The sequence below is a fragment of the Atheta coriaria genome, unplaced genomic scaffold (assembly GCF_025399875.1).
Source record: "Atheta coriaria isolate IRGN ID8LTWV9N9 unplaced genomic scaffold, Caltech_Dcor_3.1 hic_scaffold_5_pilon, whole genome shotgun sequence".
Classification (NCBI taxonomy): domain Eukaryota; kingdom Metazoa; phylum Arthropoda; class Insecta; order Coleoptera; family Staphylinidae; genus Dalotia; species Dalotia coriaria.
The window spans coordinates 7,628,256-7,652,596 of record NW_027045447.1 but is presented as its reverse complement, the minus strand read 5'-3'; the positions used below and the strand labels follow the sequence as shown (position 1 = coordinate 7,652,596).

The 24,341-nt window shown below is 38.9% G+C and overlaps 8 protein-coding genes across 11 annotated transcripts; 4 read left to right on the top strand and 4 right to left on the bottom strand.

Annotated features, from left to right (window-relative positions):
• Positions 1 to 10: 10 nt before the first annotated feature.
• ND-B14.5B (NADH dehydrogenase (ubiquinone) B14.5 B subunit) lies at positions 11 to 639 on the top strand. The gene is made up of 3 exons (XM_065302530.1): positions 11 to 234; positions 308 to 451; positions 506 to 639. The coding sequence occupies exons 1-3, from the start codon at positions 66 to 68 to the stop codon at positions 556 to 558; spliced, it is 366 nt and encodes a 121-aa protein (XP_065158602.1). The 5' UTR covers positions 11 to 65; the 3' UTR covers positions 559 to 639.
• Positions 627 to 5,928, bottom strand: Cda4 (chitin deacetylase Cda4). Of its 2 annotated transcripts, none has more exons than XM_065302511.1 (6): positions 5,786 to 5,928; positions 2,246 to 2,488; positions 2,055 to 2,182; positions 1,789 to 1,994; positions 1,192 to 1,734; positions 627 to 1,127 (listed from the first exon to the last, which is right to left on the bottom strand). In XM_065302511.1, the coding sequence occupies exons 2-6, from the start codon at positions 2,406 to 2,408 to the stop codon at positions 818 to 820; spliced, it is 1,350 nt and encodes a 449-aa protein (XP_065158583.1). In that variant the 5' UTR covers positions 2,409 to 2,488; positions 5,786 to 5,928; the 3' UTR covers positions 627 to 817. The 2 variants fall into 2 exon arrangements, with proteins under 2 accessions (XP_065158583.1, XP_065158582.1); XM_065302510.1 differs by lacking the exon at positions 5,786 to 5,928 and adding an exon at positions 4,055 to 4,216.
• LOC135791931 (piRNA biogenesis protein EXD1) lies at positions 4,263 to 5,602 on the top strand. Its single transcript, XM_065302523.1, has 2 exons — positions 4,263 to 5,297; positions 5,354 to 5,602. Exons 1-2 carry the CDS (start codon positions 4,458 to 4,460, stop codon positions 5,576 to 5,578), a joined length of 1,065 nt encoding a protein of 354 aa, XP_065158595.1. The 5' UTR covers positions 4,263 to 4,457; the 3' UTR covers positions 5,579 to 5,602.
• LOC135791933 (ras-related protein Rab-33B-like) lies at positions 5,811 to 7,076 on the top strand. 2 transcript variants are annotated; one of them, XM_065302529.1, is made up of 2 exons: positions 5,811 to 5,943; positions 6,127 to 7,076. In XM_065302529.1, exons 1-2 carry the CDS (start codon positions 5,812 to 5,814, stop codon positions 6,553 to 6,555), a joined length of 561 nt encoding a protein of 186 aa, XP_065158601.1. In that variant the 5' UTR covers position 5,811; the 3' UTR covers positions 6,556 to 7,076. The 2 variants fall into 2 exon arrangements, with proteins under 2 accessions (XP_065158601.1, XP_065158600.1); XM_065302528.1 differs by having other exon boundaries at positions 5,812 to 5,997; positions 6,127 to 6,753.
• On the bottom strand, positions 6,572 to 13,116 carry tho2 (THO complex subunit 2-like protein). The gene is given in 13 exon segments (XM_065302507.1): positions 6,572 to 7,031; positions 7,103 to 7,225; positions 7,283 to 7,453; positions 7,892 to 7,929; positions 7,995 to 8,184; positions 8,243 to 8,420; positions 8,482 to 9,167; positions 9,236 to 9,522; positions 9,525 to 10,155; positions 10,279 to 11,535; positions 11,599 to 11,983; positions 12,249 to 12,665; positions 12,918 to 13,116. Coding segments are annotated over 13 exon segments (4,521 nt in total). The 5' UTR covers positions 12,995 to 13,116; the 3' UTR covers positions 6,572 to 6,950.
• Positions 13,117 to 13,435: 319 nt separating this feature from the next.
• On the bottom strand, positions 13,436 to 15,344 carry senju (UDP-galactose transporter senju). Its single transcript, XM_065302139.1, is given in 4 exon segments — positions 13,436 to 14,191; positions 14,194 to 14,387; positions 14,581 to 14,698; positions 14,810 to 15,344. Coding segments are annotated over 4 exon segments (1,068 nt in total). The 5' UTR covers positions 14,895 to 15,344; the 3' UTR covers positions 13,436 to 13,520.
• A 303-nt stretch (positions 15,345 to 15,647) lies between these two features.
• On the top strand, positions 15,648 to 20,276 carry LOC135791666 (WD repeat-containing protein 26). 2 transcript variants are annotated; one of them, XM_065302138.1, is made up of 9 exons: positions 15,648 to 16,428; positions 16,493 to 16,649; positions 16,964 to 17,148; positions 17,203 to 17,597; positions 17,644 to 17,819; positions 17,872 to 18,050; positions 18,105 to 18,321; positions 18,381 to 18,555; positions 19,110 to 20,276. In XM_065302138.1, exons 1-9 carry the CDS (start codon positions 16,235 to 16,237, stop codon positions 19,178 to 19,180), a joined length of 1,749 nt encoding a protein of 582 aa, XP_065158210.1. In that variant the 5' UTR covers positions 15,648 to 16,234; the 3' UTR covers positions 19,181 to 20,276. The 2 variants fall into 2 exon arrangements, with proteins under 2 accessions (XP_065158210.1, XP_065158209.1); XM_065302137.1 differs by having other exon boundaries at positions 18,381 to 20,276.
• Positions 20,277 to 20,541: 265 nt separating this feature from the next.
• LOC135791668 (venom allergen 5 2-like) lies at positions 20,542 to 22,496 on the bottom strand. Its single transcript, XM_065302140.1, has 5 exons — positions 22,261 to 22,496; positions 22,027 to 22,194; positions 21,701 to 21,791; positions 21,484 to 21,634; positions 20,542 to 21,065 (listed from the first exon to the last, which is right to left on the bottom strand). The coding sequence occupies exons 1-5, from the start codon at positions 22,405 to 22,407 to the stop codon at positions 20,690 to 20,692; spliced, it is 933 nt and encodes a 310-aa protein (XP_065158212.1). The 5' UTR covers positions 22,408 to 22,496; the 3' UTR covers positions 20,542 to 20,689.
• Positions 22,497 to 24,341: the final 1,845 nt, after the last annotated feature.

The following is a 24,341-nucleotide window of genomic DNA, read 5'->3' as shown; positions in this document are numbered from 1 at the left end:
CAACCCAACTTACAGAACAAGCAAAACAATCGAAAGCCTGATCAAGTGTCAGGTATCCGATCAGAATGGCGACAGGACCTACGATTCCGAAAGATCCTTTGGAGCTCTTAACTCCGGACCTTTCGCGTCCGGAGCCCTTCATTAACAAATACTGGGGTGGTGCGATGACCGCGGGTCTCATCTGGGGATGCTCCATGATGGTCAATTACACGCTACATAAACCAGTCTTCAGCAGTAAGTTTCTAACCTAACAATTATATAATTTAGTGCGATGTTTACATAAAGTTTTATGTATTTTATTTTCCAGGTTTGCACATTCAAGCGGCATTTGTTGCTGGCGGTGCTATAGTTGGGCAATACTTTGATGAGAAAAGAAAGGAATATTTTGCTGAAAAAGATGCTGTTTTAAGGCATTACATTCAATTACATCCAGAAGATTTTCCTGCAAGAGGTATGAAATCATTTTACAGTATAATTTACAGCCAATTTAAATGTTTTTCTTTAGTGAGTAAAAATACTCTGAACTTCTTCTGCCTTGGCATCCAGTTAGATAAATAAACACAATTCTAAAAGGTGAGCACTTGAGCACTACTCCTAGCTTGTAGCAAATTGAAAATAAATTATAGTTAAATCTAACAATGTAAACTTTATTACAATTCCTATTTGCGTTATAACTTACTTCTACTCAAAAGTAAAAAATAAAAATCAACAAACATCAAGGCAGATTTAATAATTGAGCACAAATTGTTTAAATAAAATTTAAATGAGTACAATGCAATCGATCAGTCAGCGTTACTCGACCGCGCACGCAACCGCGTTACTTCCTCCGGACGTTGTCAGGAACGTAGTTGTCTTTGTTGGAGATGCCTGTGCCGCCTGCATCGCCCAGCCACGGATATTGATTCGGACAATCGGTACAAGTTTCCAGATATCGTGTGTCTGTAAAATTCAAGTTGGGGTTCTTATAATTGAGCGCACATTTATTAGAGTTGTTGCAGCCGCCTGACGGAATGTTTTCTTTGCGTTTCTGGCAATTCCATGCCTCGTAGTTGTTTAACTGCGTCAAGGACTTTGGATCGGTCATCCAGGTTAATGCTTGTGTTACTGTGACGAACCACACATCAGGCCTACAGGAAAACAAAGAATAATTTAATATTGCGCACATTTTGTGAAACAACATTGATAACTTACAAAGTTGTCGTCCAGTCTAAGAACTTATGTAACCCTTGTTCTAACTCTTTGATAGAGAACCAGTTTGTGTGGAATGGCATCATGTAAGGTGCCTTGTTCTGCTCATAATAGCGACTGAAATCCTCCTGAAGCCACTCAAAGACCTCCTGAGCATCATGATTGTGCAACACACACTGATCCAGATAAGGACAGTGTCCTCCTTCATAATCTTCTACGTAATGCGCGTTCAGTGGAACCTCCCAGACACCAGGGAAGGATTTTGTTGGGCACGTGCCTGCTTTACACTCGTGTGGAATTTTGTAGTCGAGTGTGTATGGCCAGATTGGTTGTGTCGAAGGCGGAGCACCAATAGAGCTGTCATAAATAAATCCAAAGTCTTCCAGGACTTTGTATTGCGTGTTCCTGCCGGGTTTCAGGAAGGGTGCGCGCATACCCACAACTTCGCTCTTGGAGATATTCGAGAAGTGACGCAGGATCTCGCGCATTCCAATCATCTCACCGACCCACTCTTCGTAGCCTTTGTCTTGGAGACCTGTTTGAAGTCTACAAGAGAAAAGATTAAATTTTACTGATAAAAATCTGATTTTAAAAACCTACGAAATTGTTTCAGTTGCGATTTCGTGGGACTCGCTCGCAAGCTGTTGAATCATTTGATAATTGCTGTATTCATGCGAGATGAAGAACGTTCCCTTAATGTCGCATCCATTGGGATTCTTGCGCTTCTTATCAAATACCTTCTTGTAATGTTCGTAGTTGTTCAGGTTAACTGCTCCGTCAAAAGTTAGAAGGATCATTTGTGGTGTCTGACAATTCATATTAAAAACATAAATTAAATTTCCAAAAAGAAACAGGTAGAAACTTACATCCTCTGGACTTAAACCACCTGGAATAGTAGTACCATCCTTAGAACAATAACAATACGGAAGCACGCACTCTGATAAGTCACATTTCTTGGCTAAGTTTTCCGGGGATTCCGTACTTGGAGCAGGTGCTAAAAAAACGCGTTATTAATATCATTTTAATTAACGAAGTGCTAATAAATCGTAAATCGTACTTGCTGCCAGTGGCCCACATCGGGCTTCATCCTTAAACGTGCAATATTTCTGGATGTCATCGAAGTACAAACCGGAAGGACACCGATTCAGGTACGGATATCCATCGACGCATTGGTAAAACCGGCGGCAGGTAGCAGGGTCGGCAAAATTACCGTTGCCCATGCCCTGCGGACATTCGAAGGTTACATCTTTCTTATCGTCCTTTTTACTACTGCTTTGGGCTTTTTCTTGCTGGGCATTTACTGAAACATTAAAGAATTTAGACTGCATTTATTTATTTATTGAAAGGAGCACATTTGAAAGAAAGGGACCAACCCAATCAGCTTCCCCCACTATTTTACGCGGGTCGCATGCACACAGTGCAATAAAATATAATAAAAAATAGCAATTTTGCATTCTAAATTCATTTTCATATAACAGTACAATCCAAATACGTATCATTATGTATATTTATAGAGGCAGAACAGATTTTACCGCCTTGCCTTTAATATTAATGTGATTTTTAATTGATTTAAAATTTAAGTTGTTGTTCCACGTGAATGATGTGGAATTTTTATGTTGTTTACGCGCAAGCATTGATCCCTCTGGTACGCGATGAACTTTCTAAACTTTTCACGAGCACAGCGTGCGCACCACACACCGAGCGCGTCTTATCGGTTTTAGTAAAAGTGCGAATGCCATCGAATTAATAATTCAAATCGAAATTTCTAATATTAAATAATGGCGTTTATTACACCTGTTCATTACGCACAACCTTTACCGCCGCATATTAAATAGAGATGATTTTATTCGGGCGTAAAACTTGTTTAAATTTCAATTAACTGTAAATACTAAAAAATAAACAAGTGAACGTTTAATGAACGCCGTGACGGTAAAAGTCAAAACACTTTTACGTAAGTAAAAGTGCATTTCGGGACGAGTCCCAGACCTTGAAACGAGTCGGCATCTTCGAGACGATCCCGCTCCCAAACGACGACAACGACAACGCGTTCGCCGACTTTGCTGCTCATACCATAATCGAGGTTATTCTAGAAAGTATTTTTAATTGAATGAATGAGCGAAGCGCCAACAAGAAACGCGTTTCTGTGGACGACCGAAATCAATCAACGATTTTATTCGCATTTTGCAGAAATATTAATTTGACTATTTATTAATGCCAAGATGGCGGACGCGACATCTTGCATTTCATCATTTGCATAGTTGTCTCACGAGAAAACTACTTACTAAATTAGTGAATTTATCGTTTTACACAAAATTCAACTTTCAAATTTTTAATTTCAACGAGTGTTTGAGTTGCTGCGAGTCTTAACTTGTGTAATCACATTTAAATACCGGAAATCTCGCAACGTTTTCCTGCAACTGCATCGCAGCCGGAGCGCAGCGATGACGAAATAGAAACGAATGCATCCGATGACGAACGTTAAAAGTTAAACCGGCTTAAACTTTATTACTGAAAGGTAATCTTGTCTTTGAAGCGATTATTAAAATAGTTTTGAGTTGGCTTTCGCTCCACGGCGCACCGACGTGAGCGTGATATTAATCAAACACATATCATTTGCATGCGTTAACCTTGCTCCTTAAGATTCTTGCGCGCACGAACGCGGAGTGCATTCCGACCCGCAGAACAACGCACCTTTTGCAACAATCGATCGATTCAGGCAAGAAAATGCATCTTTTGAAAAGTGAAAATTTGAAAGTGGTTCGCAACTTGCTCGAAACGTGTTCAAAAACAGATTTTTCAGTTTGTTTCGTTGCTGGGAATTAATCCAATGTAAATGCGATGAAAATTATTATGATTACAAACTTACCAATTGCAATAATCAAGATGCTGAAGAAAATTTTGGATCGCAGCGCGTCTAACACCACCATATCGCCGGTCGGTCGTGTTCACGACTGCGGCGCACGCACAAGAACCGCAAAGAAACCGAAAGGACAAACTGTTCTTCGGTTCTTTCGTTTTCGTGCAGGTGGCAGCGACGCGGCGCCTCCTGCTGCTACCGTGTCAACTTCGTAAACTTTCTTTAAATTTAAATATTACGACTGTGCTCGCACCATTAAAATATTTGATTTATAACAAATATATTATATTTTTAGACCCAACGACTACAAAAATATGCGTTGCGCATGCGCAGTACCTTCTTCTTACTTAATTACTTTTTAAAACTTAATTCCTTAACGTAACTACTGCAGTAAATCATTTCGCAGAAGTAAATGTTTCAAAATGTTTATGAACAACCAGTAACAAAGTATGAATATTTCTGTCTTTGTTTATATTCTCCACGTTCATATAAACTAGGCTTGGCGGCTTGGTTATGTTACTCTATAAACATGTCTTATAAATTTAATAAAAATCAAAAATTATTAATACAATTAATCAATGGTGATGTAATAGAGGGTCAGTTTGTGTCCAGCACCAGCTCAAGACTGAACGTCAGAAATTGTTTGACTCCGCACACTCAAACTAAAGACCCATCCACACAACATTTCTATGAGAGTGAAATAGTCAATGTCAAAGCATTTGAATTAGAAGATGTACAATCAGATACATCTGAAGAACAACTCAAAGTAGAAGTAGAAGCAAATAAAGTAATCAAGATACCACAAAACAAATACAATGCATTGAAAGCATTAAACAAAAGCTATGTCTACATGGCCACAATGGATGCTCGATACTATACAGCTGTGGATGATCTAGTAAACTGTGAAACAATTGCTTGTACAATACTAAGTACTGATTTTGGCAGAGCTGCACCTATTGAATTATTAGTCCTGGCTACTTGGGAGCAAGTTTATATCTTTGACATCTCTCTATATAACTGCAAACAGTTTCCAGATGCATTGAAATATATACTGGAGTGTGAAGACATTGTTAAAGTCGTGCATGATTCCAGAGGGTTAGTGGACTGCATGCATCATCAATACCATATCAAAGTTATGAATATATTTGACACATATGTTGCTACAGAGATGGTTTCTGATGAGAAATTGACTCTACCTGAATGTCTGTTATACTATTTTAATTTCCCACTGACTTTAATAAAGGAAGCTATGGTAGGAATTAATTTCACATATTAAAAATTGTGCAGAGACTTAATAGTTAATTTTAGGATCTCAAACAAATGTCTGAATGGGGAAGAAGACCATTATCTGATGAAATAAAGCAATATGCTGCAATGAATGTGCAGTATCTGATCACACTGAAGAATCATTTACAAAAACAGCTATTAAAGGAATTCCATGAGAGAGTACTCAAGCATTCACAGAGTACTATTGAACAGTCCTACCTAAATGCACAAATGAGTTTAGGTAGTCTAAATATTAATAAAGAATGATGAATTAATTGATTATATAAATAATGTGTAATTGTTTTACTTAAAATTTCCACGCATGCGTCCTGTGACGTATTTTTATTTGTAAAATTGCTAAAGTGTAATTTATCTGAATTTAATCTTGAACATTTCGTTGCACCGGCTTGCAGGTAAGTCATGCCAAGCACGCAAAATATAGCGGTATATAGGTGTTTGTTTCTGATTACTTACGTGTTAGTGAAGGTCATTACGGCATTATGTCGGTGTCCAACATGTCGTCGGAAGGAAATAAGTACAAAGTGATCGTAATCGGCGATCCTGGAGTTGGCAAAACGGCGCTCACGTTTCGGTTCTGCGAGGGTCAATATCGGGACAATCTGAAAGTCACGGTGGGTGTTGATATACGTGTGAAAAAAGTGCAAGTCGATGGTGAAACAATAACAGTAAGTTGTCTGGGATGTACATTTGTTTCTTCGCGTGTCTTATCTATACTTTAGAGTGAAACGACAATACTCTAGAAAAACACGCGCGAAATTTAAAATGATCTAAACTACTTTTCCTGAATTTTGCAGTTAAATATCTGGGATACTGCAGGAATGGAACAAAATCGCATGGCGCTTACCTCACACTATTATAGAAATCTAAACGCAGTCATATTTGTGTACGACGTAACCAAGCCGAAAACTTTTGAGAATTTGAAGCATTGGTTAGCCGAAGTCGAAAAAGAGGCTTCCGAAGATGTTATCAAAGTACTCATAGGTAACAAATGTGATGAAGAAGCCGCCGTCGACCGACAACGAGCGCAACAATTCGCAGATACACACGGTTTACCACTATTCGAAACGTCCGCAAAACTGGACGACGAAAAAGACAACATTGAAGGTGTCTTCCTTACAATTGCGCACAAACTCAAATCAAATTCGCGTCTGGTGGTTAATCTGAATGCCTTACAGCTTGCCGACACACCTCCCGAACAACCACAATCCGGCTGCAGTTGCTAATAACATCATTGCACTATTGTCTAATCAATGGCATTATGTATTCATATTGTGTAGGCTCATATTAACAAAATATTTTATCACTTTCATTACAAAACACGATGCGTTATAGATGTACACATCGAAAAAACTATTGAAAAACGAGTTGCGTTCGCCGCATATCATACTTCCAGTAAAATATATAAACATCTTAAACAAAAATGTCTTGTGGTTTCACTTAAAAGAATGCGAAAATGTACAAGTAGTAAGAATTATCATGCCCATGATCGCGATTCACGTCCATCATCCAATGAGCGCTCTTCTCAATCACCTTCGTTTGCCGTCGGTGCCTCGTCTGGTAAACATTAATTAAGGATAATAAATAATATCAATCAGAAGATAGAAAAAATGTTCTAGTATTATGAAAAAGGATATTGTTTTTCACGCAGTTCCATACGGTCGTGGGATCGTTCACGTTCACGTGCATACGGTGACATTTCCTGAGAGGAACATTTTTACTGAATAAGATTTAAATATATTTGTGCCGTGCGGTGTGTACACTATTACTTACCCTTGACGAATGGTGGTATTTTTCTCGTTCTAGAATCTCGCCGTTTTGATGCGTCGCCAATTTTGCCGCTTTCTCTTCTTCCCGCTTGCGTTTGATTTCGGCTTGAAGTGCTTCCTCTCGATCCTAATAAGTAAATGTTTTAATAATAACTATATGATTAGTGTTATTTTCACAACTTACTCGTTTCCGACCCAATTTTCGCTCCTTTCGCAACTCCTTCTCCTCATCGCTCATCTTCTCGCGCTTATCCTTATTCTTCGCCGATCGCTCCTTCTTCTCGACCTTTTCGATGACATAATCCACTTGTTGTTGCTGCTGCTGTTGGACCTTGCGCTCTTCGTGTTTATAACTCTGCAGACAACCATTGGATGGCAAATTAGGTGTGATGATGGGTGCCGGATTCGGTCAGGTCAGGAGCCAGGCGCGTAGCGTTTTCGCTGCCGCCGTCCGAGAGCTGTCTTGTCTGTCTAGCGCGCGCTAATGTGATATAATTTGCTATTGTTTTTTGATTACACGGAATTGATTCGACTCTGCTTTGTATTTGTATTTGGTGACTTAGTAAATATTCGCGTCGGGAAGCGTCCTCGTCCTCGTAACAGCTACTTACCGCACCTTGCGTCTCGTTTACTCAATTCGATTTATGATCGTTATGTTATTAGTTTTAAAGCTTCTCTTCGCTGCGCTTCGATTCTCTCCAACTGGCGAGAGACAATAGACGACCATTTGACCGCTGTGTCTGCATTGAACTCTGACCGACCGACTCGTCTGCTATCTTACTCCGATACTAACCTTCGATGATTGACCATCCATTTTTCTTCGTTTTGCTTCTACTCGCATAAAAATAAACACATTAATATCTATACAAATAAATTTTTAGATTTATTTAATCTACCTCTATCTGGATCGTTGGCATCTTGGCTATGCTTGGATCCTGTACCGTTGTTTATCGCCACTTCGCGTTCATCCCTTGCCTCGCCTCGGTAGTAGTGCCCGCGTTCTTCATAATACCGCTCGCCGCCAGCTCGATCCGTCGAATAACGAACATCTTCTTTCGGACTTACCATTTCAATATATCGGTCCTCCTAGTTGAATTCAAATTAAGTACGACACATTCAATATAAAGTCAAAAAAAAAACCTACTCGATATTGCCGTTCTTCTTTAGCTGCTGACTTTTCTTCCTTTCGTTCCCTACGTTTTTCTCTCTCTCGATCACGATCACGTTCAGTCTCCTCCCGTTTTTCTTCCTTTCTCGCATTAAGTTTTTCTCTAGACTCTTCCTTTACAAGGCGGTCTTTGTCAGTTGTTTTATCCATTTCTCTAAACAAGAAATAAAAGTTATTATAAGAAAGAATATTCAATTAAAATTTAAAATTCGTACAAATTTTCCTGAGAAGAATACTGTGACTTTCTTGACTCTTCACTTGCTTGCCGCTTTTCTTTCTTCTCTTTATCCTTCACCTCCTTATCCGCCTTGTTATTAGAATCACCATTTTGTTTAACGTCGGCTTTTCCTTCAGATTTGGCCGGTTTCTCGGTTTTTTCCTTCTCAGGAATGATGTGAAACTCGCTTTCATGCATCACGTTCCCGGACGCAATCTTATGCTTCAACTGACCAACATAGCTAATCGCCAGCGTGAACAAATCTTGGCGCGTATTCTTCTCCTCCTCGGCCAGTTTCTCAATCTTTTTCTCGATAATGTGGCAGAGTTTTACTAGCACCGGAAAGAAGGGAATGATTTTGATAAGTACAATGAGCGCATTGCGAATCTGCACGTAGTCCTTGGAGTCGAGGCAGACGAGCAGCGCTTTTGTGAGCTTAAAGTGCCACTTGTTGAACACGTGTCGGAAGTTCTCGTAGCCGACTTGATCGACGCTGTCGGTCTGCTGAGCCGCACCGCGGAATTTTGTAACAAAGCCCGGGTAATCAGCACATTCCTTGTCAAAGATGTCTTTTGACTTGTGCCAGCGCATTAAAATCTCCAACATTGATAGAATAAAACGACCATAGCGCATTGCTTCGTTTTCCGTGCAAGATGTGATTGAATATGTGACATCACAAAATAACTATGATACAAACAGAAAAAGTATTCAATTAACCCACCAAACAAATTAATAGCATGATTATAACTTACCCTATCATAACATAGCACGGTAGAGAAGTTAGCAGTCTTCAACGAATGAATAATATTTAAAAACTTGGCGCAGAAAACCGCATCAATCGCTGTGTATGTACAGCGAGGAAAAATACATAACTGCAGGAATCTTGTGATCGTATCATTCTTTGCATATTTTGCAACAAACCACGTGTCTTTCTCCTGACGCAAACGATACATCACCTTCTCCACATGTTCCTGCTGCTTGCGCTTCTCATCTTGCAGTTTCTCAATCAAAGTCTGATACCGCTCGCACTCCTTTTCCCTTTGCTAGAATTGGGTTCAGACACATTTAGCGACAACTGTTTTATCTTATTAACCGCCTGTTGGTAAGTCTCATCGGGCACGAAAAGATCATACATCGTCAGTGACCAGAAAGTAGCGAGGAACTGCGGTGTCACTTCATCCCACACTTTCGCCTGGTGTAGTGGTAGAAGAGACTTTTGTACTGGCGACATTACCTCCGTCACGGCTTCATAGTACTTCTGGTGTTTGACAGCGGTCGCCATTTTCTTGTAATTAGCGTCCGCTTTCCGCAACTGGTCATATTTGATATTAATGGCGTGGTTAAACATTGGCCGCGCGAGGAAAAATGCTACTTCGTTAGGTATATGATACTCTAGCAACATGGACTGAACTGATGGCAGTTTGTTAACGTACTCGTCCACGGACAATGTACTTGCAAGAAAATTACCAAACTGCACTAATGTATCCTGGCACTGATCAAATAGTTTACCGACAAGTTTCAAGTGACTATGTTGAGTCTCTTTGTAAACTATACAGTACTTCTGCTGGGCGATTAAAAGACATAGAGCTACAGCCATGTCATGATCCGCCATTGCTTCTTTTAAACGCAGTGATGATTTCTTCATATTGCGAACTTGGCTGAAATATCCCGCCTAAACACAAGAAAACCAAAGATTATTTAAATTAATAAAACGCATTACTAAGCAACATGACTAATTAGTTTCGTTGCCTAGAAATGAACATACAAAACCTATATTAAAAAGAATAAAACTCACTTCAATCTTAAGTAGTTCACCACCAGACAACGCATTCAGCTGGTCCGTCGTCAAGTCTTCCGCAGTGTCAATCCCAGCCATCTTCTGCACAATCTCCTTAAGTATCAAGAGATCTAAACTTTTCTGCGCCTTAAGTTGATTCGCCACAAATTGCAGTAAACCAGTCAGTTCGATATTGTACTTTTTAAACACCGTGCCGCAAAACGAGCTCAAACTTTGCAACCAACCCGAAATCGATGTGCTATCATGCTTGACACGCTTTTTATCTGCATTCGCAAGTGTCTCGACAATACAAAAACCCAACACATCATAAGACAAATTCGTGAGGTATTTTAACGAATCAACCACCGGATGAATCAAGTTATCATACACTTGTATCTGCACCAGGACATAATCGAACAGAAAACCCGGAGAGCAATGGGTAAGTTTACCAATTATCCTCCCAGCAGGTTTAATGTTCTCTTTACTGACGCGCTTCATAATATTCTTGATTTTCTTCTCGGCATCGCCTCGTCGCCGCATCAACTCCGGATAAATCAGGTAAGTTTCATTCTTCCACCGTCCGTAGAGCGAATAACGTGTTTGGTATGAGTAGAGTTTCAGCAGACTCCAAATCTCCTCAGCAATCGAACAATTACAATCAAGAAATGACAAAGATGGTAAAATGGACACGTCCAGTAATGAAACAATATCAAAATAGAGACTGTCGTGTTCAGGTGCAGTTTTGGACGCGTCAATGCCGTCTTCGGCGAGGGCTAGTTTAGATAACCGAATTATTTTGTACAATAAAATGGGATCGAAATGAAGTGATGGTCCCAATACGAGAAGCATTGGTATCGCGTCATTTCGAAGTTCTAGAAATGTCGTCGCTTGCTTTGGCGCTAAAGAATTATTGTGTGGAGGTAAAGGTTTGCCACGAATCTTTCCAATGCGGAAATTTGTACGATATACCGGTTCGATAACAGTGTGCAGTAAACTGCAAATTGCCAGAGCGATGGGTTGAAACGAAACGACGTAATTTTCAGGCAAGCGATTGATGAGTGCTTGCGCAGTCGTCCAATCACCGACGTGAATCAAAGCTTCGCATAAATTCAACTTCTGATTAATCGCATATTTCTCCATTGGGTTTTCGCGCTCCTCGGGTGGATCTTCTTTGTCTTTATTGAGGGATATAATCGACAGTTTCCGCACGTACTCTTTGGCGTCCTTCATCTCTTTGTCCCAATCTTTTGACATCGATTTATCATCTGGTATTAACTAAATTAAAAATAATTTGTCAACTTGGTTGCCTACTCAGAAGGCAGCTTATATTACACTTACCCAAATATAAATGTCGTCCAAAGTAATAATTTGATGTTGTAACAGGTGAGCGGTTAAAATATACAGAGATCGTGGAATCGTCTCGTTGTTCTTGTTCAATGTGAACTTGGAACCGAGTACTTCGCTGATGGTTTTGGCGTCGTTCATGTAGTTCTTTATCAGCGGAATAAACAGCCGAGCATCCTGAGGTTTATTTTCAAAACTTTCAAGAATTATGTCTAACACTCTGTTGGGGTCCAGGTTGAAGCAGCCTATAAGTGATTGTACAATATCAAGGAGACGATCATCATCCACGTTATTGCCAAACTCTTGATTTAGTTCGGTGATTAATTTGGCGAATCCTTCACTCTCCTCACGGAATAAATTGAACTTTCTTTGTTTATAACTGAAACACAAAGATTATTCATGTAAAAGAATGTTTGCATTCATCAAAACTTAAATTAATTCATTAATAATAAAAGTAGTCTTTTAAATGCTGTTTTTCTATGCACAATAAATGAAACAAACTGTTAACTTAAATAGTTTGTGTTAAACTATGTGCAAAACTACAAAATATAACTATTTCTAGATGTTGTAAGTTCTGTAACTAATTGATAGCTTACAAAAACTAAAAAAAAAAATGTTTTTTAAGATTTTAATTTAATACTCACTATAATTTGGTCTTCACTTTGATAAACTTCGTATAAAAGCTGCGGTTTTTCAAAACACCGACCTCCTGAAGTGTGTCAATCTCTAGCCTTTCCTTCAGCAGTTTATCAGAGAGTACCTTATCACAATCTTTAACAAGCTGGCAAAAATTATTCCTTGTCTTTGTGCCATCACCACTGCCAGCATCTGATGTTTCAGCATCAACAATATTGAGCACATCAAGAATAATGGCTGGCACATCCTTGTGTAATGAAACAAGTTCTTGTAGTGTGTTAACAACAAGATCATGTTTAATCACACCCTGCACACACTGGCTGATCAACTCGTTGATGTGGTAGAACATCGGCGTCGTATTGCCAGATGTGTCTAATAGTGGTGATTTGCTGCTGTCCTTCGCCTCTTGCGCACATACTTTCATGCTGAAAAAGTTTGGAAACTTTTTTAAGATGCATTCTTGCAATTGGATGTGAGGTTATGATGCGCGGACAAGGTTGTTTACGATTGCAACCGTATTTAAGCGTAAATTAGTTTTCAAAGAGTTAAAATAAACGGAACTTGTAATGCGATAGTGAGGAATGCAATAAAATGTACATGTTTGCGAGTTTATTTAAGTGATTATGGGGTAATTTGAGAGTTTTGGTTTGAGGTTCGCATTATGGCGGGTTACTTACAATTCAGTTTTGCCAGTCTTCTCCCAGTTCTTCCACACGTCCGCGGAGAAACGCTCAGCCATTTTTCTCGTTTTCATTTACGGCACGCACGCATTGACTCAAAATTGCACTTAAAACGTTTCGCAACACTCCGCGAACTGAAGAAAACCTGAACCAGCCGAAGTGAAGCGCAAATCCGCAAACGCGGCGTTGACACCTTTTTGACAGACATTTGCGTGAAAGTTTTGGGTTGCCTAATCTGAAGCACGTGAAAATGACAGTTAAGAAATTTAAAATGCGTAATATTTGCTTTCAAAAGTATTAAATAATTTTACATACTCTTACTCAATGCTATAAATCATAAATTATTAATAACTGTTAAATTAACGTATTATAGTATGTTATTATTTAAAATAAATATAAAAAAATCGCGTTATATAAGCAAAGAAAATCATGTATGTTCGGTTGCGTGCAAACTCTTCAAACTTTAATTACTAGAACTTGTTTTATATTTTTTATCAAAGAAAAAACAATAAAAATTTTATTACATACTGCATATATTAATATTTATTAACATAAATTATACTGGTTTAAGTTCATATCACAAACGTACGAATACATTTATCATTTTTTGGCGATAACTTCGTCCATCAACAATACTTCATCCTCCTCGCCACGATAATCCCGTTTGCCTACAATAACTTCCTGCCCTTTCACCGGATTTTGCGTGTACAAATACATCGCCAACATCACCGTCACAATCGATAATACCGTATTCAAGTAAATAGGAATATCGAAAATAAAATAAGACAACACGGCTGTGAGTACTAGCTCCAGCGCGCTCGCGAACGTCTTAACAATACTATTCAATTGTTTCAAAAAGAAACTTGTTATAATTCCGACTGTGGCATTATTAAGCATCATAAGCAAAACTTTATACTGAAATATCACTGATAAACTTTCACTTGTAAATGCATCCCAGATAGTACCGTTTATAAGTAGCATTATCAAATTGCAAACTATTGAGTCTAAATACATAAAGACATTCTGCACAAACATATTAATGGATGCGCCGTCATTCTTCAACAAATACTCATTATAGACGCCTGCTAAGCATGAACAGCCCATTTGCACGAGTAGAAATACGGTGCTGATACTGAATAAGTCCAAACCATACATTTTTCCCGATGAGGATTTGTTATTCAAAGTGTCGTCGCCGAAAGAGACTTGTTTCAGCATGCATCCAGCGGTAAGTACGACGAGGGACAGCCATTGTTTTCCGCTGAGGTGCTTTTGAAAATAAGTTGGAAAAGTATCGCAGTCATAAAGATACGGAACTGCAGCAGGAGGTTGTACGTAGTGGGGTCAAAGGAGCGCAGGTTTTCGAACGATAAATTGTTGTACAGGCAGTACAAGAAAGCGGGGATTAAGTACAAGGCAAGCACGTTGCGGTGCTTGATCGTGTCTTTGTATAATGTGATCGGTGATTCACTGCAATTAGAAACAAACAGGTTTGTTAAACAATTATTGTAATATGATCTAAACAACGCGATTATTTCATAATAAAAACAAAATCAAAATGTTTTCTAACTTAAACATGTCAATATTTATGATTTTTGTACTTTTGTTGAGTAAAATTCATAGTAAAATGTAATAAAACTACTTGAAAACAGTTTTTACTTACTCCTTGCAATAGAGTGCAGTAGAAATAATCAATTTCAAAAATTCCGTAAGTAATACAACTGTAACCACGTTGTACTCATATTTATTGCTAGATGTCTGAGTGGAGGTGACTAAAATAGCTGCAACAAAGCAGAAAATTAGTAGTAATCATCATCATTCAAGGACATGACATCCTTATGAAGTAATGCCAATGTAATACTTCTGCAATATATGCAATCTATTGTACTTACCATGAATGGAAAATAAAATAATATATAAGAAGAACACAATCAATGTTGATCTGGTGGGAAACAGCTTGTTTAGTTGCATCTTCATTTTGGTTCAGTTTTTGTACTTGTGATGACTTTTGTGATAAGGGTTTCTCAGAAAATCCAATTGGATTATTTTTCAGTTCATGATGTAATTATTTTAAATAAAACACCATTTCTAAGCTGGTACTTTAAACAACGGCTGTTATCAGTGGTGTTATCATAATTAATTCCTAATTTAAGGCATTTCTTATGCGTGTAAAGGAAAGTTACCGGAACCACGAAATTGGAACACTGAAACTGCAGTTGTAATGCAGTTATTTGTCTTGTTAAATGCAAGGAAGTAACACGCGGTCGTCTGCTCGTTTATCCTAGATAATCCCACATCTATCCGCACTTGCACCAACGCGTGTAACTAAATTTATGAGAATTGTGTACATTGTGATTACGAGAGTCAACTGACGCCACTTGAATCCACACGATGGTATGTTTGTATGGTGGGCATGCTTGTGGTGTATATTGGGTTGCGTATAGTACAAGTAAGCGTCATTTAATACAATTTGCAGAAACTGTGTATGATAATAAATGAAATTGGATTTATATTACTTTATCTTTGTGTTTTAGTTTTTAAAAAATGGTTTAAAGTAGTTGATAAAATTTATGTAAATTACTTAAAGTCCCCTAGTGTATAATAGATAAAGTTAAGGTGGGTAAACGTCATTGTGGCGTTGGAATTGTGCTGCAGGATTTTCGTTCCTGCGGAGTTGTTTTGATCGTGTGCGCCGTCTGCGCAGAAGCGCGTACGCATCAGACGAGACAGTGCTTGTAGGAAAGCGAGGAAACAAAAGGTTTCCGAGGTCAATCGCACAGCTGTTCCCTAGCTTCAGCTGATCTTTGTTGTTGAGTGCGTTGAGTGCGCTAGCGCTGGCCGATCTATAGCCGAGCATCGCGAACCTCGGCCATCAGGGCCATCGCACCACCTACGCCGCAGCGCACATCGAAAAACAATCGCGATGCGTTCGCCGTCGATACTCGAATAGCGTCGACGTACGCCATTGAGAGACGCTCCACACATTTTGGGGCTTTGTACATTCGTGACGTAATAAACGCATTTTTGTTTTCCTCGTCGCGACTTGCCATCGCACTGGCGCAACTCGCGTCTCCTGTCGCACACGCACACACGCGCGTTTGTTTTATTTTTATTTCTTTCTTCCGTTGTTTACGCCGTGTGCAATATCGCACAATTGGTGCGCAAAGTGCGGTTCAAAAATAATTCTGGCCTCTGCTGGATTTTACGAGGGGGGCGAAGGTGGTTCTCCGCCTCGCAAGAAGTCCCGCATAGACAGTAGCAGTTCCGCGCACGATTCGTCTCCTGCCAGCGCCGAGCGCGCCGCCCGCGAGGAGACAATGACGAGCAACGGCTGTGTGCAAAACGGGGCCTCCACCAGCAATGGCTCCTCGGAGAACGGACATCGTCATGAGTCCATTGACAAGAGTAACAGCACTTCCTCATCCAACAGTGGCAGTGCTCTGACACTCAGCCAAACAAATCAGGATATTATTAGACTGATTGGGCAATATTTGAAGAATGAGGGGCTCAGGTAACACTCCTGCCTAGCTCACATGCAAAACATGAATACAGTAATCATTTTTGTTATTCTTTAGTCACACAGCTGATTCTCTGATGGCTGAGTCTGGCTGTCGATTGGATCATCCAGCTGCAGCTGAGTTCAGGAAACACATCATGGATGGAGACTGGAGTAAGGCTGATCATGACTTGCAGGAACTGAAAGGCTTGCTAGGACAATCACACAATATGGTTGTAAGTTAACTTAGTAAATACAACAAAACAGAAAAAGATATATAAAAGATACTTGGAATTGTTTCTGTAACAGAAACTCAATTTAAAACATCATTAATCTTGATAATTGCAACATTAAATGTTGACCTTCTTTTAATTCAGGTGATATTTACACTTCTACACATGATGTGTGCACTTTCTACATATATGTGTAAATGTAATAACATTGTCTGTGAGATAGACGCAATTTAAGTTCTGCAATAATATTTACAAACGTGAACATACCGTGTGATAAATATGCACAATTGTGTTAATTTTAGTGTTATTCTTTCTAGGAAATGAAATTTCTACTCCTGGAACAAAAATATCTCGAATATTTAGAGGACGGCAGAGTGCTTGATGCGCTCCACGTTCTCCGGAACGAGTTAACGCCTTTACAACATAATACCGCACGTGTTCATCAACTCTCAAGTTTCATGATGTGTTCCAATACAGAAGAACTATTAGCTAGAACAAACTGGTAATAGTTTGATATTTTATGTGCGTTGCAAATTTAAATGCGCGTTAATTTCAGGGAAGGGAAAGGTGAAAAGTCGCGCAATACCCTGATGGATAAACTGCAAACTTTTTTGCCCGCAAATATAATGCTACCACCATCGCGCCTCCACGTTCTGCTCAATCAGGCGCTTGAACTGCAAACGCTGCGCTGCCAACATCATAACACCACACAAGGCCCTGCATTGCATAACTGCACGTTGCTCTTGGACCATTCGTGCTCGAAGGACTCGTTCCCAACGCACACCGTCCAAATTCTCAATGATCATTGCGACGAGGTGTGGTTCTGTCAGTTTTCGCCGGATGGCAATCACTTAGCTACTGGGTCGAAGGACACTAATGTTTTTATCTGGGACGTACATCCAGACACGTGCAGCCTTACGCTCAAGAGCACTCTGGACGGACACACTTACGGTATGTCGGATTTTCATTGTAGTGGATTGTTTATCGATTGTTTTAGGCGCGGCGTTCCTTTCATGGAGCCCCGACTCGAAATATCTATTGGTGTGCGGATCAGAAGAGAGTCCCGATGTGTGGTTGTGGAACACCGAGAGTGAGAAACCGTTAAAGGTGACACAGTCGCAGGAAGACGTGCTTACTTGCTGCGCATGGCATAAAGATGGCAATAAATTTGTGGTAAAACAACACGCATATTAATTTGATGATATATTAAGCTTGAAATATTTAGGTTGGCGGAATTCGCGGCCATTTTTACCAGTGCGATCTCGAGGGGAACGTGCTCGACACGATGGAATGCGTAAGAGTGAACGGTTTGTGGTGTAGAAACGATGGTAAGACGGTTTTAGCGTCCGACACACATCATAGGATTAGGAGTTATGTTTTAGAGGAGCCAAGCGATCAGCATATGTAAGTTATTTGTAAAAACTGTGTTATGATACAAATATGAAGCGTGTCTTATAGTTTACAAGAAGACCATCCAATAATGACGTTCACCGTGGACAAGAACGATCGCTTGGCGCTGGTGAACGTCGCCACACAAGGTGTTCATCTCTGGGATCTCAAAGATAAGTGTCTCGTGCGTCGTTTCCAGGGCGTTACGCAAGGCCACTTTACGATCTATTCGACGTTTGGCGGCGCTAATCAAGACTTTATCGCCAGCGGTAGCGAAGATAATCAGGTAGGATTATTCCTGAAGTGTTGGCAGGTTTTATTCTTATGAAAATGTGTGGATTACAGGTGTACATTTGGCACATAAGACATGAGTTGCCGCTGGCGACGCTCAGCGGGCACACGCGCACCGTGAACTGCGTCGCCTGGAACCCCGTGTATCCGCACATGCTGGTCTCGGTGTCCGACGATTGCACAATTCGCGTGTGGGGGCCGAAGGAGTACGTGCCGAAGTCATCATCAGGTAATAACGTTGTTCAAACACCCTCCTCGGTATACCGCGGCAACGCGCCGGAGCGCAAGCGGCCGAAGCGGCGCCGCGGCAATCGACGCCCGTTGTCATGATACGTTCGGATTTACTACTACAATAGCTATACGTACATACGCTGCGATTAACGTCACGAATACGATACATTGTGATATACTCACCTCCCGCATTTCCAAACCGAACCAACAACTAATCATATTCAGTTTGTGGCATTTGGGCTGGGAGAAATCGATTTGCGCAAATCGATTTGGTTGAAAAAATACATAAACACGCTAACGTTGAAATTAATGCTTTGTCAACGGCGATGCAGCGAGAGGGCAACAAACAAAACAAAAAATCTGCTAATCGCAAGCGACATGCGACAGAAATTTTTTTTATATACTTAAAATATTATACTCTACACACGAATTGTAGTTTCGACTAATGTACCTAAGTTTATATTGTAATCGTCTATTTTGTAATAATGGATTACGTATGTACTTCTGACATAAACACACCGAAAGCTAGACCAAATGCCGTTCTGTTTCCAGTGTCTTCGTCGTCGAGCAGCAATTCATCGAATAACGACAATTCGAACAATTGGAACGAAATGTTATCGTAGTGTGAACCGAGCGAGCGAATCGTGTTTGTGCGCCGAGCAAACACTGATCACTGGCATACATATAATATAGACTGAAAAGTTACGAATATGCGGATTACATTCATATATCTATTGACATCTTGATACCTTAACATTCGTGTCAATGCTAACGCAGTCTTGAAATGATTTGATTTTTGATTTAACGATTTACGCGCGGACCGTTTCTACTTGGGTTTGTCACAAATTCAATGTTTTATTACTAATGATTTGATTTACGATTTTTTGCCGAGTCCAAGTGGTAAATTTTTGCTATTGTTATAACCGTAATGCCGTTTTTATACCATGATATCACCGTTTTGTCACCGCCTTCTTGACACGCAAAGTGCCCGTACTCACATTTCTCGATCCAGTCTGATTTTTATTAACAACCATGTATGCACTTTACGTGTTAAGTTTTAGGATCATCTCTCCACCTTCAGCTTGTTGGAGCAATAGCAACAAATTGACTTGTATAGGGCTAACTTTCAAGTAGAATATGGATCGCATGCAAAAGTGCTGTGTGTGTGTGTATGTCTAGCTGTAAGCACTAGTCCTAATCGAGTTCGTCAGCTAATCCGGCGGTCAGTTTTGTTCATTTTTATTTTTGCAACTTGTTCATTCACTCGAACGCGCGAACGAATCAAAGCCAGCTTAAGTTAGTCGTGCGTAAGTATATCTAGTAACGATTGATTGATTTACGTACAAGTTGGTGTGTTAGTTGTATAAAACAAGTAAAACTTAAGGCAACAAATAGATAGACGACTAACGATAAGCATATTACCTACATCAAGAAATTTGTTTGAATACTAAGGTACCGATCTAATAACGATTCGTCTGCAATACATATTGTAGTTAATGTTACGGAAGAATTATTGTATCATGGGTTGTCGTTTCTATTTATTTGGACGAATATATTATGTATCTATAACTCGTTAATTAAGCGATTACATATAAATTTCATAATACTTATCGATTGCAATTACATACTATTTAAATATATGATATATAGATATTTAATAATATTTTTAATATTTAAAGAAACATGTGGAAATAAAAGAATCCTACGGTTAGATGAGAAGTCTCAGGTGAAGAGTATCAACAACAGAACATATTTTCACGGGTAATCCAAAGAAACCCATCCCTTTGGTTCCTGTCAATGTCATTGAACGATCATTTTGTATAAATTGTTTGGTTTTCAATGGGAAATCAGGAATAAAATCGTAAATGCGTATAAAAAGTGTATCTAATACGTGTAAATTAATGACACGCCTAAATATCAAGGCTTGTTTGTGATGTACTTTAGAAAAATGAAAAAAAATCATCCATAGCGATGCCATATGATGTAAGTGTGCATATTGTTTATATACATAAACAGGTTTTATTTGCAGACACCTATCATGTCTAACATTTAACTTTAAATAAGTTTTTACAATCCAATCAATACTCGGTATTAATCTCGATATAATACTTGATACGCAGCTAAATTAATCTTCAGAATCGGAAGAACGGCGTGAAGTTATCATAGGTTGTCCGCACATCTGAGCGATCTCCACACATGGACGAATATCTCGAGCATGGTTTATCTTTTGGGCATCCGGAGCATGGCAGTCCCTGGTCATACAATGGCGCGCCCAGGTAATTACCACCAGGCGAATAGTTGCACACAAGAAGAAGATGATGCCATTTCTTGTTGATCTTCGCTGGCAGAATGATAATCTCGCCGTAAACTGGATGGAACTGTTTGGTGGGTTCCTGTTTAATGGCTGATCGTGGGTTTGGCGACGTGTAAGAAGCCACAGCACATCCGAGGGTATCCGTATCAGCCCAGATCATTTGCGTGTAATGGCCGACTTTAACGTTCGGACCTCTGGAAATAAAGTTTAATCACATTCCCAATCGATTTAACTTCATACGTTTGAAGATAACCACATTCCCAGGATGTTTCTTTTTATAAATCAGAATGTTGGTAAAAAAACGATAAAATATAGGTTTGTTTTGATGGTGTGCTCAGAACATGGAACAAGTCTACCACTTTATGGTGTAGTTAAAGTAGATTTTTGGTGTTTCTCGCTTTCTATGGCTGAATTTATTATCCTTTTTGAAGTTGGCGATAAGCATCTCGTTTGGCTATAATTTACGACGAGGTTTATAATAAATGCGCACATTTTTCAAGCGCGTTTTTTGCACAAAACTGTTAGACGCGTTTAATTTACATTAAGAGATGAGCAGCGTAATGGCGATGTTTGAGGAGTCAAGCGTTAATGATATGCAAACAAGTTTATTACCTGTCTTGCGTGTCGTGTACCCATTCGCGTCGGAACAGTGCCACTTCGTCATACCAATTCATTACCAATTGTCGCATCGCATCCTTGATGTTCTTGTAAGCGTGTGTGCTGTTGAGAAAACCGAGATTTTGGCCGATATGTTCGTGTTGTTCTTGAAGAAGAATTAGACTCGGTTAGAAATAACAACAAATATTTGTCAACGTGTGTTAACACTTACTGGTCGCTCTGCATACATCATGAATCAAAGGGTTGCCTTGGCAGTTATTTGCCCAACATTGAGCGATGTATTCTAATTCTTTGCTGTATTTCTATAAAAAAGTATAAAACAACAGTTTAATGATTTGTTTGTGCCATTATTTTGGAAAATAAAACAGAAAATCACATTTTTGTTCAAATTTAGCAAAAAATACAACTTTGTGATTGAATTTACTTAAAAAAAATATTTTATCAGCTTTTAATAAGAAGAGAAAATAAATTTCTTGTTTAATTTTGATAAAATGTCTATTTTTAACCATAAAGTGTAATATTTTTATTTTTATTTACCATAGTCATCATTTTCTTTGCTTGTGGTTGTCTTCCACCTCGAGTTTCATTCCCAGCCGCAACGTTGTTCCTCAATTCATTGTGTAAATCCAGGATATACTGCCTCAAAGCATCAGTCATCTCAACCTCTTTGAAATCCGGCCCACATTTCGGCCCCGGTCCACATTTCTAAAACAATTCCGCATTCAACATCACTCTGCACACTTAATTTTAAACATTTTCCGCTTTTCTTACGAATTTTTCACGTTCGCACACAGTGTGAAAATAACTCCGCCCGCCACCAAAGTCGCACGTGAGTGAACAATAGGGATTCTGCAACGCAAAGGCAGTCCTGCTGGTGAAGACCGCCGCGACGAGCAGCAACAACATATCGTACACCATTAATATTTCTAAGTATATATGGACACTAGTGGCAGTTATTACGAGTTGAACCGGCTTATCGCAAATGGTGGCCGAGGAGCGCTAATCGTAGCCTTTTATATGATCGCGTCGATGTCGATGGTGTCCTGCGGTGGCCGGCGCGCTCGCATTAGTTTTGCGCTCGTGAGTAAATGCTCGAAACCTCACCCAATCACCCAGGAAAGAAACGTGTACGCTGATTGTTTTCGTTTTGCCGTTAGTAATAAACATCGCTAATTATTATCTCGTTATTGTTGATTATAATGTTTCAGATCTGCTCGGAATCGTAGAATCGTGTCTATCCAATAAATATCAATGCTTCAAAAACAAAACATCGCAAAACAACAAAACGTAACAACAACGAGGAAGAGTTTAACGCGTTTTAATCTACGTAATTATTTTTTGCGTTCAGAATCAAAATAATATCATTAGATAAATTACTTCACGAATGACACACGAATCAATATTTAGATGCTATCTGTATTTGTTTATTTCTATTCATATTTAAATCGTTAGATGGAAAAAAAACGCGGCAGACGCGCAGAAGATTTGCAGTCCGAATTCATGGCCACACTCGAGATCCACTCATCTTTCGTTAATTATATCTAATATCATTAATATTATGCAATATCAGAGCCTTTCACTGACGTGCAGGAAAAATTAATAATGAAATAATGAAATAATGAAAATAAATAAGCATTATTATAATAAATAGTGGGGGAGTTAAGTTTGCCGAGCACTTTAAGAAGATTCCACTTGAATGCGATGTGTGAGAGTTTTTAATTACACATAAATTACAATAAATATTTGAATACTGGATATACTGGGAGTTTGCTTCCAGGTGTGCAACGTGAATCCACTTAATTTGGCTAATTGGTAACGCTAGACATTATAAGTGTATAATTAATTATTGTGATTAATCAAATACAAAAAGCAGTCAAAACAAGTTGAAGCGCGTGAAATAATACGAAATAAGTGTTGAAATTAATTGTGGTTAGAAACTGACCTACGTGCTGCGCATGCTTGCGTTTGAATTATCTGCATTTGCTCTTTTTATACCCGGAAGTTGCATATGAAACAAGTGTTTTGCATTTTGTTATTATTCATTATTCATTTGTACGATGAGTTGAGATCGCGTGTGTAAATTCATTATGCCACATATGTTCTTTAATTGTTATTCCATACAATATTGTAAATACATTAGATTCAGTCACGAATTTACACTTTACATTCATGACTTCGATTAAGTGCAAATAACATGTGTTTTAATTGAAAATAATTCATTATTTAATCAGCACGTTGTTGGAATCTCAACAAATTAGCAAATTATAACTAATTTTAATTTATGCGATGATAAGCAGACAAAAACAATCAAATTTTTGTCGTAAAAGTATAAAAATTTAATTTTTTCAACAAAATATATAAAATATAATATATAAAGTTTAATTTGAGTTTAATGTAAGCCATGCGTATGTCTAATTGCGTATTACTTCTTTTTCTTTATTTTTCGTCTTAAAATAGAATAAATATTTACATTACACATTCCTGCAAATATGCAATAATAACTGTCGATTGTGTCCGGCTGACATTCGACTCTCTAAATGTTTACTCATCTCACACTTCATACTTCACACTGATTTTTATTGTTTCTATATAAAAATCTTAATGAATACGCAAAGTACAGTTGTATAACTGCAGATAATTAGTTTAAAGATGATGTGAGGTTGTACAAATGCATTAAGATGCTAATAACGCCATTAATTGCGAATTACATAAATCTGCGGAGATTTGTAGGAAATGCGTAAGGTGTGCGATGTGCACAAAACACACTCGAATTAGTTCGTCCTTGATTAATCATTTATCGATCTATTCTCAAGCGCAAAACACCGACAAACCGATGATTTAGACAAGTTCTC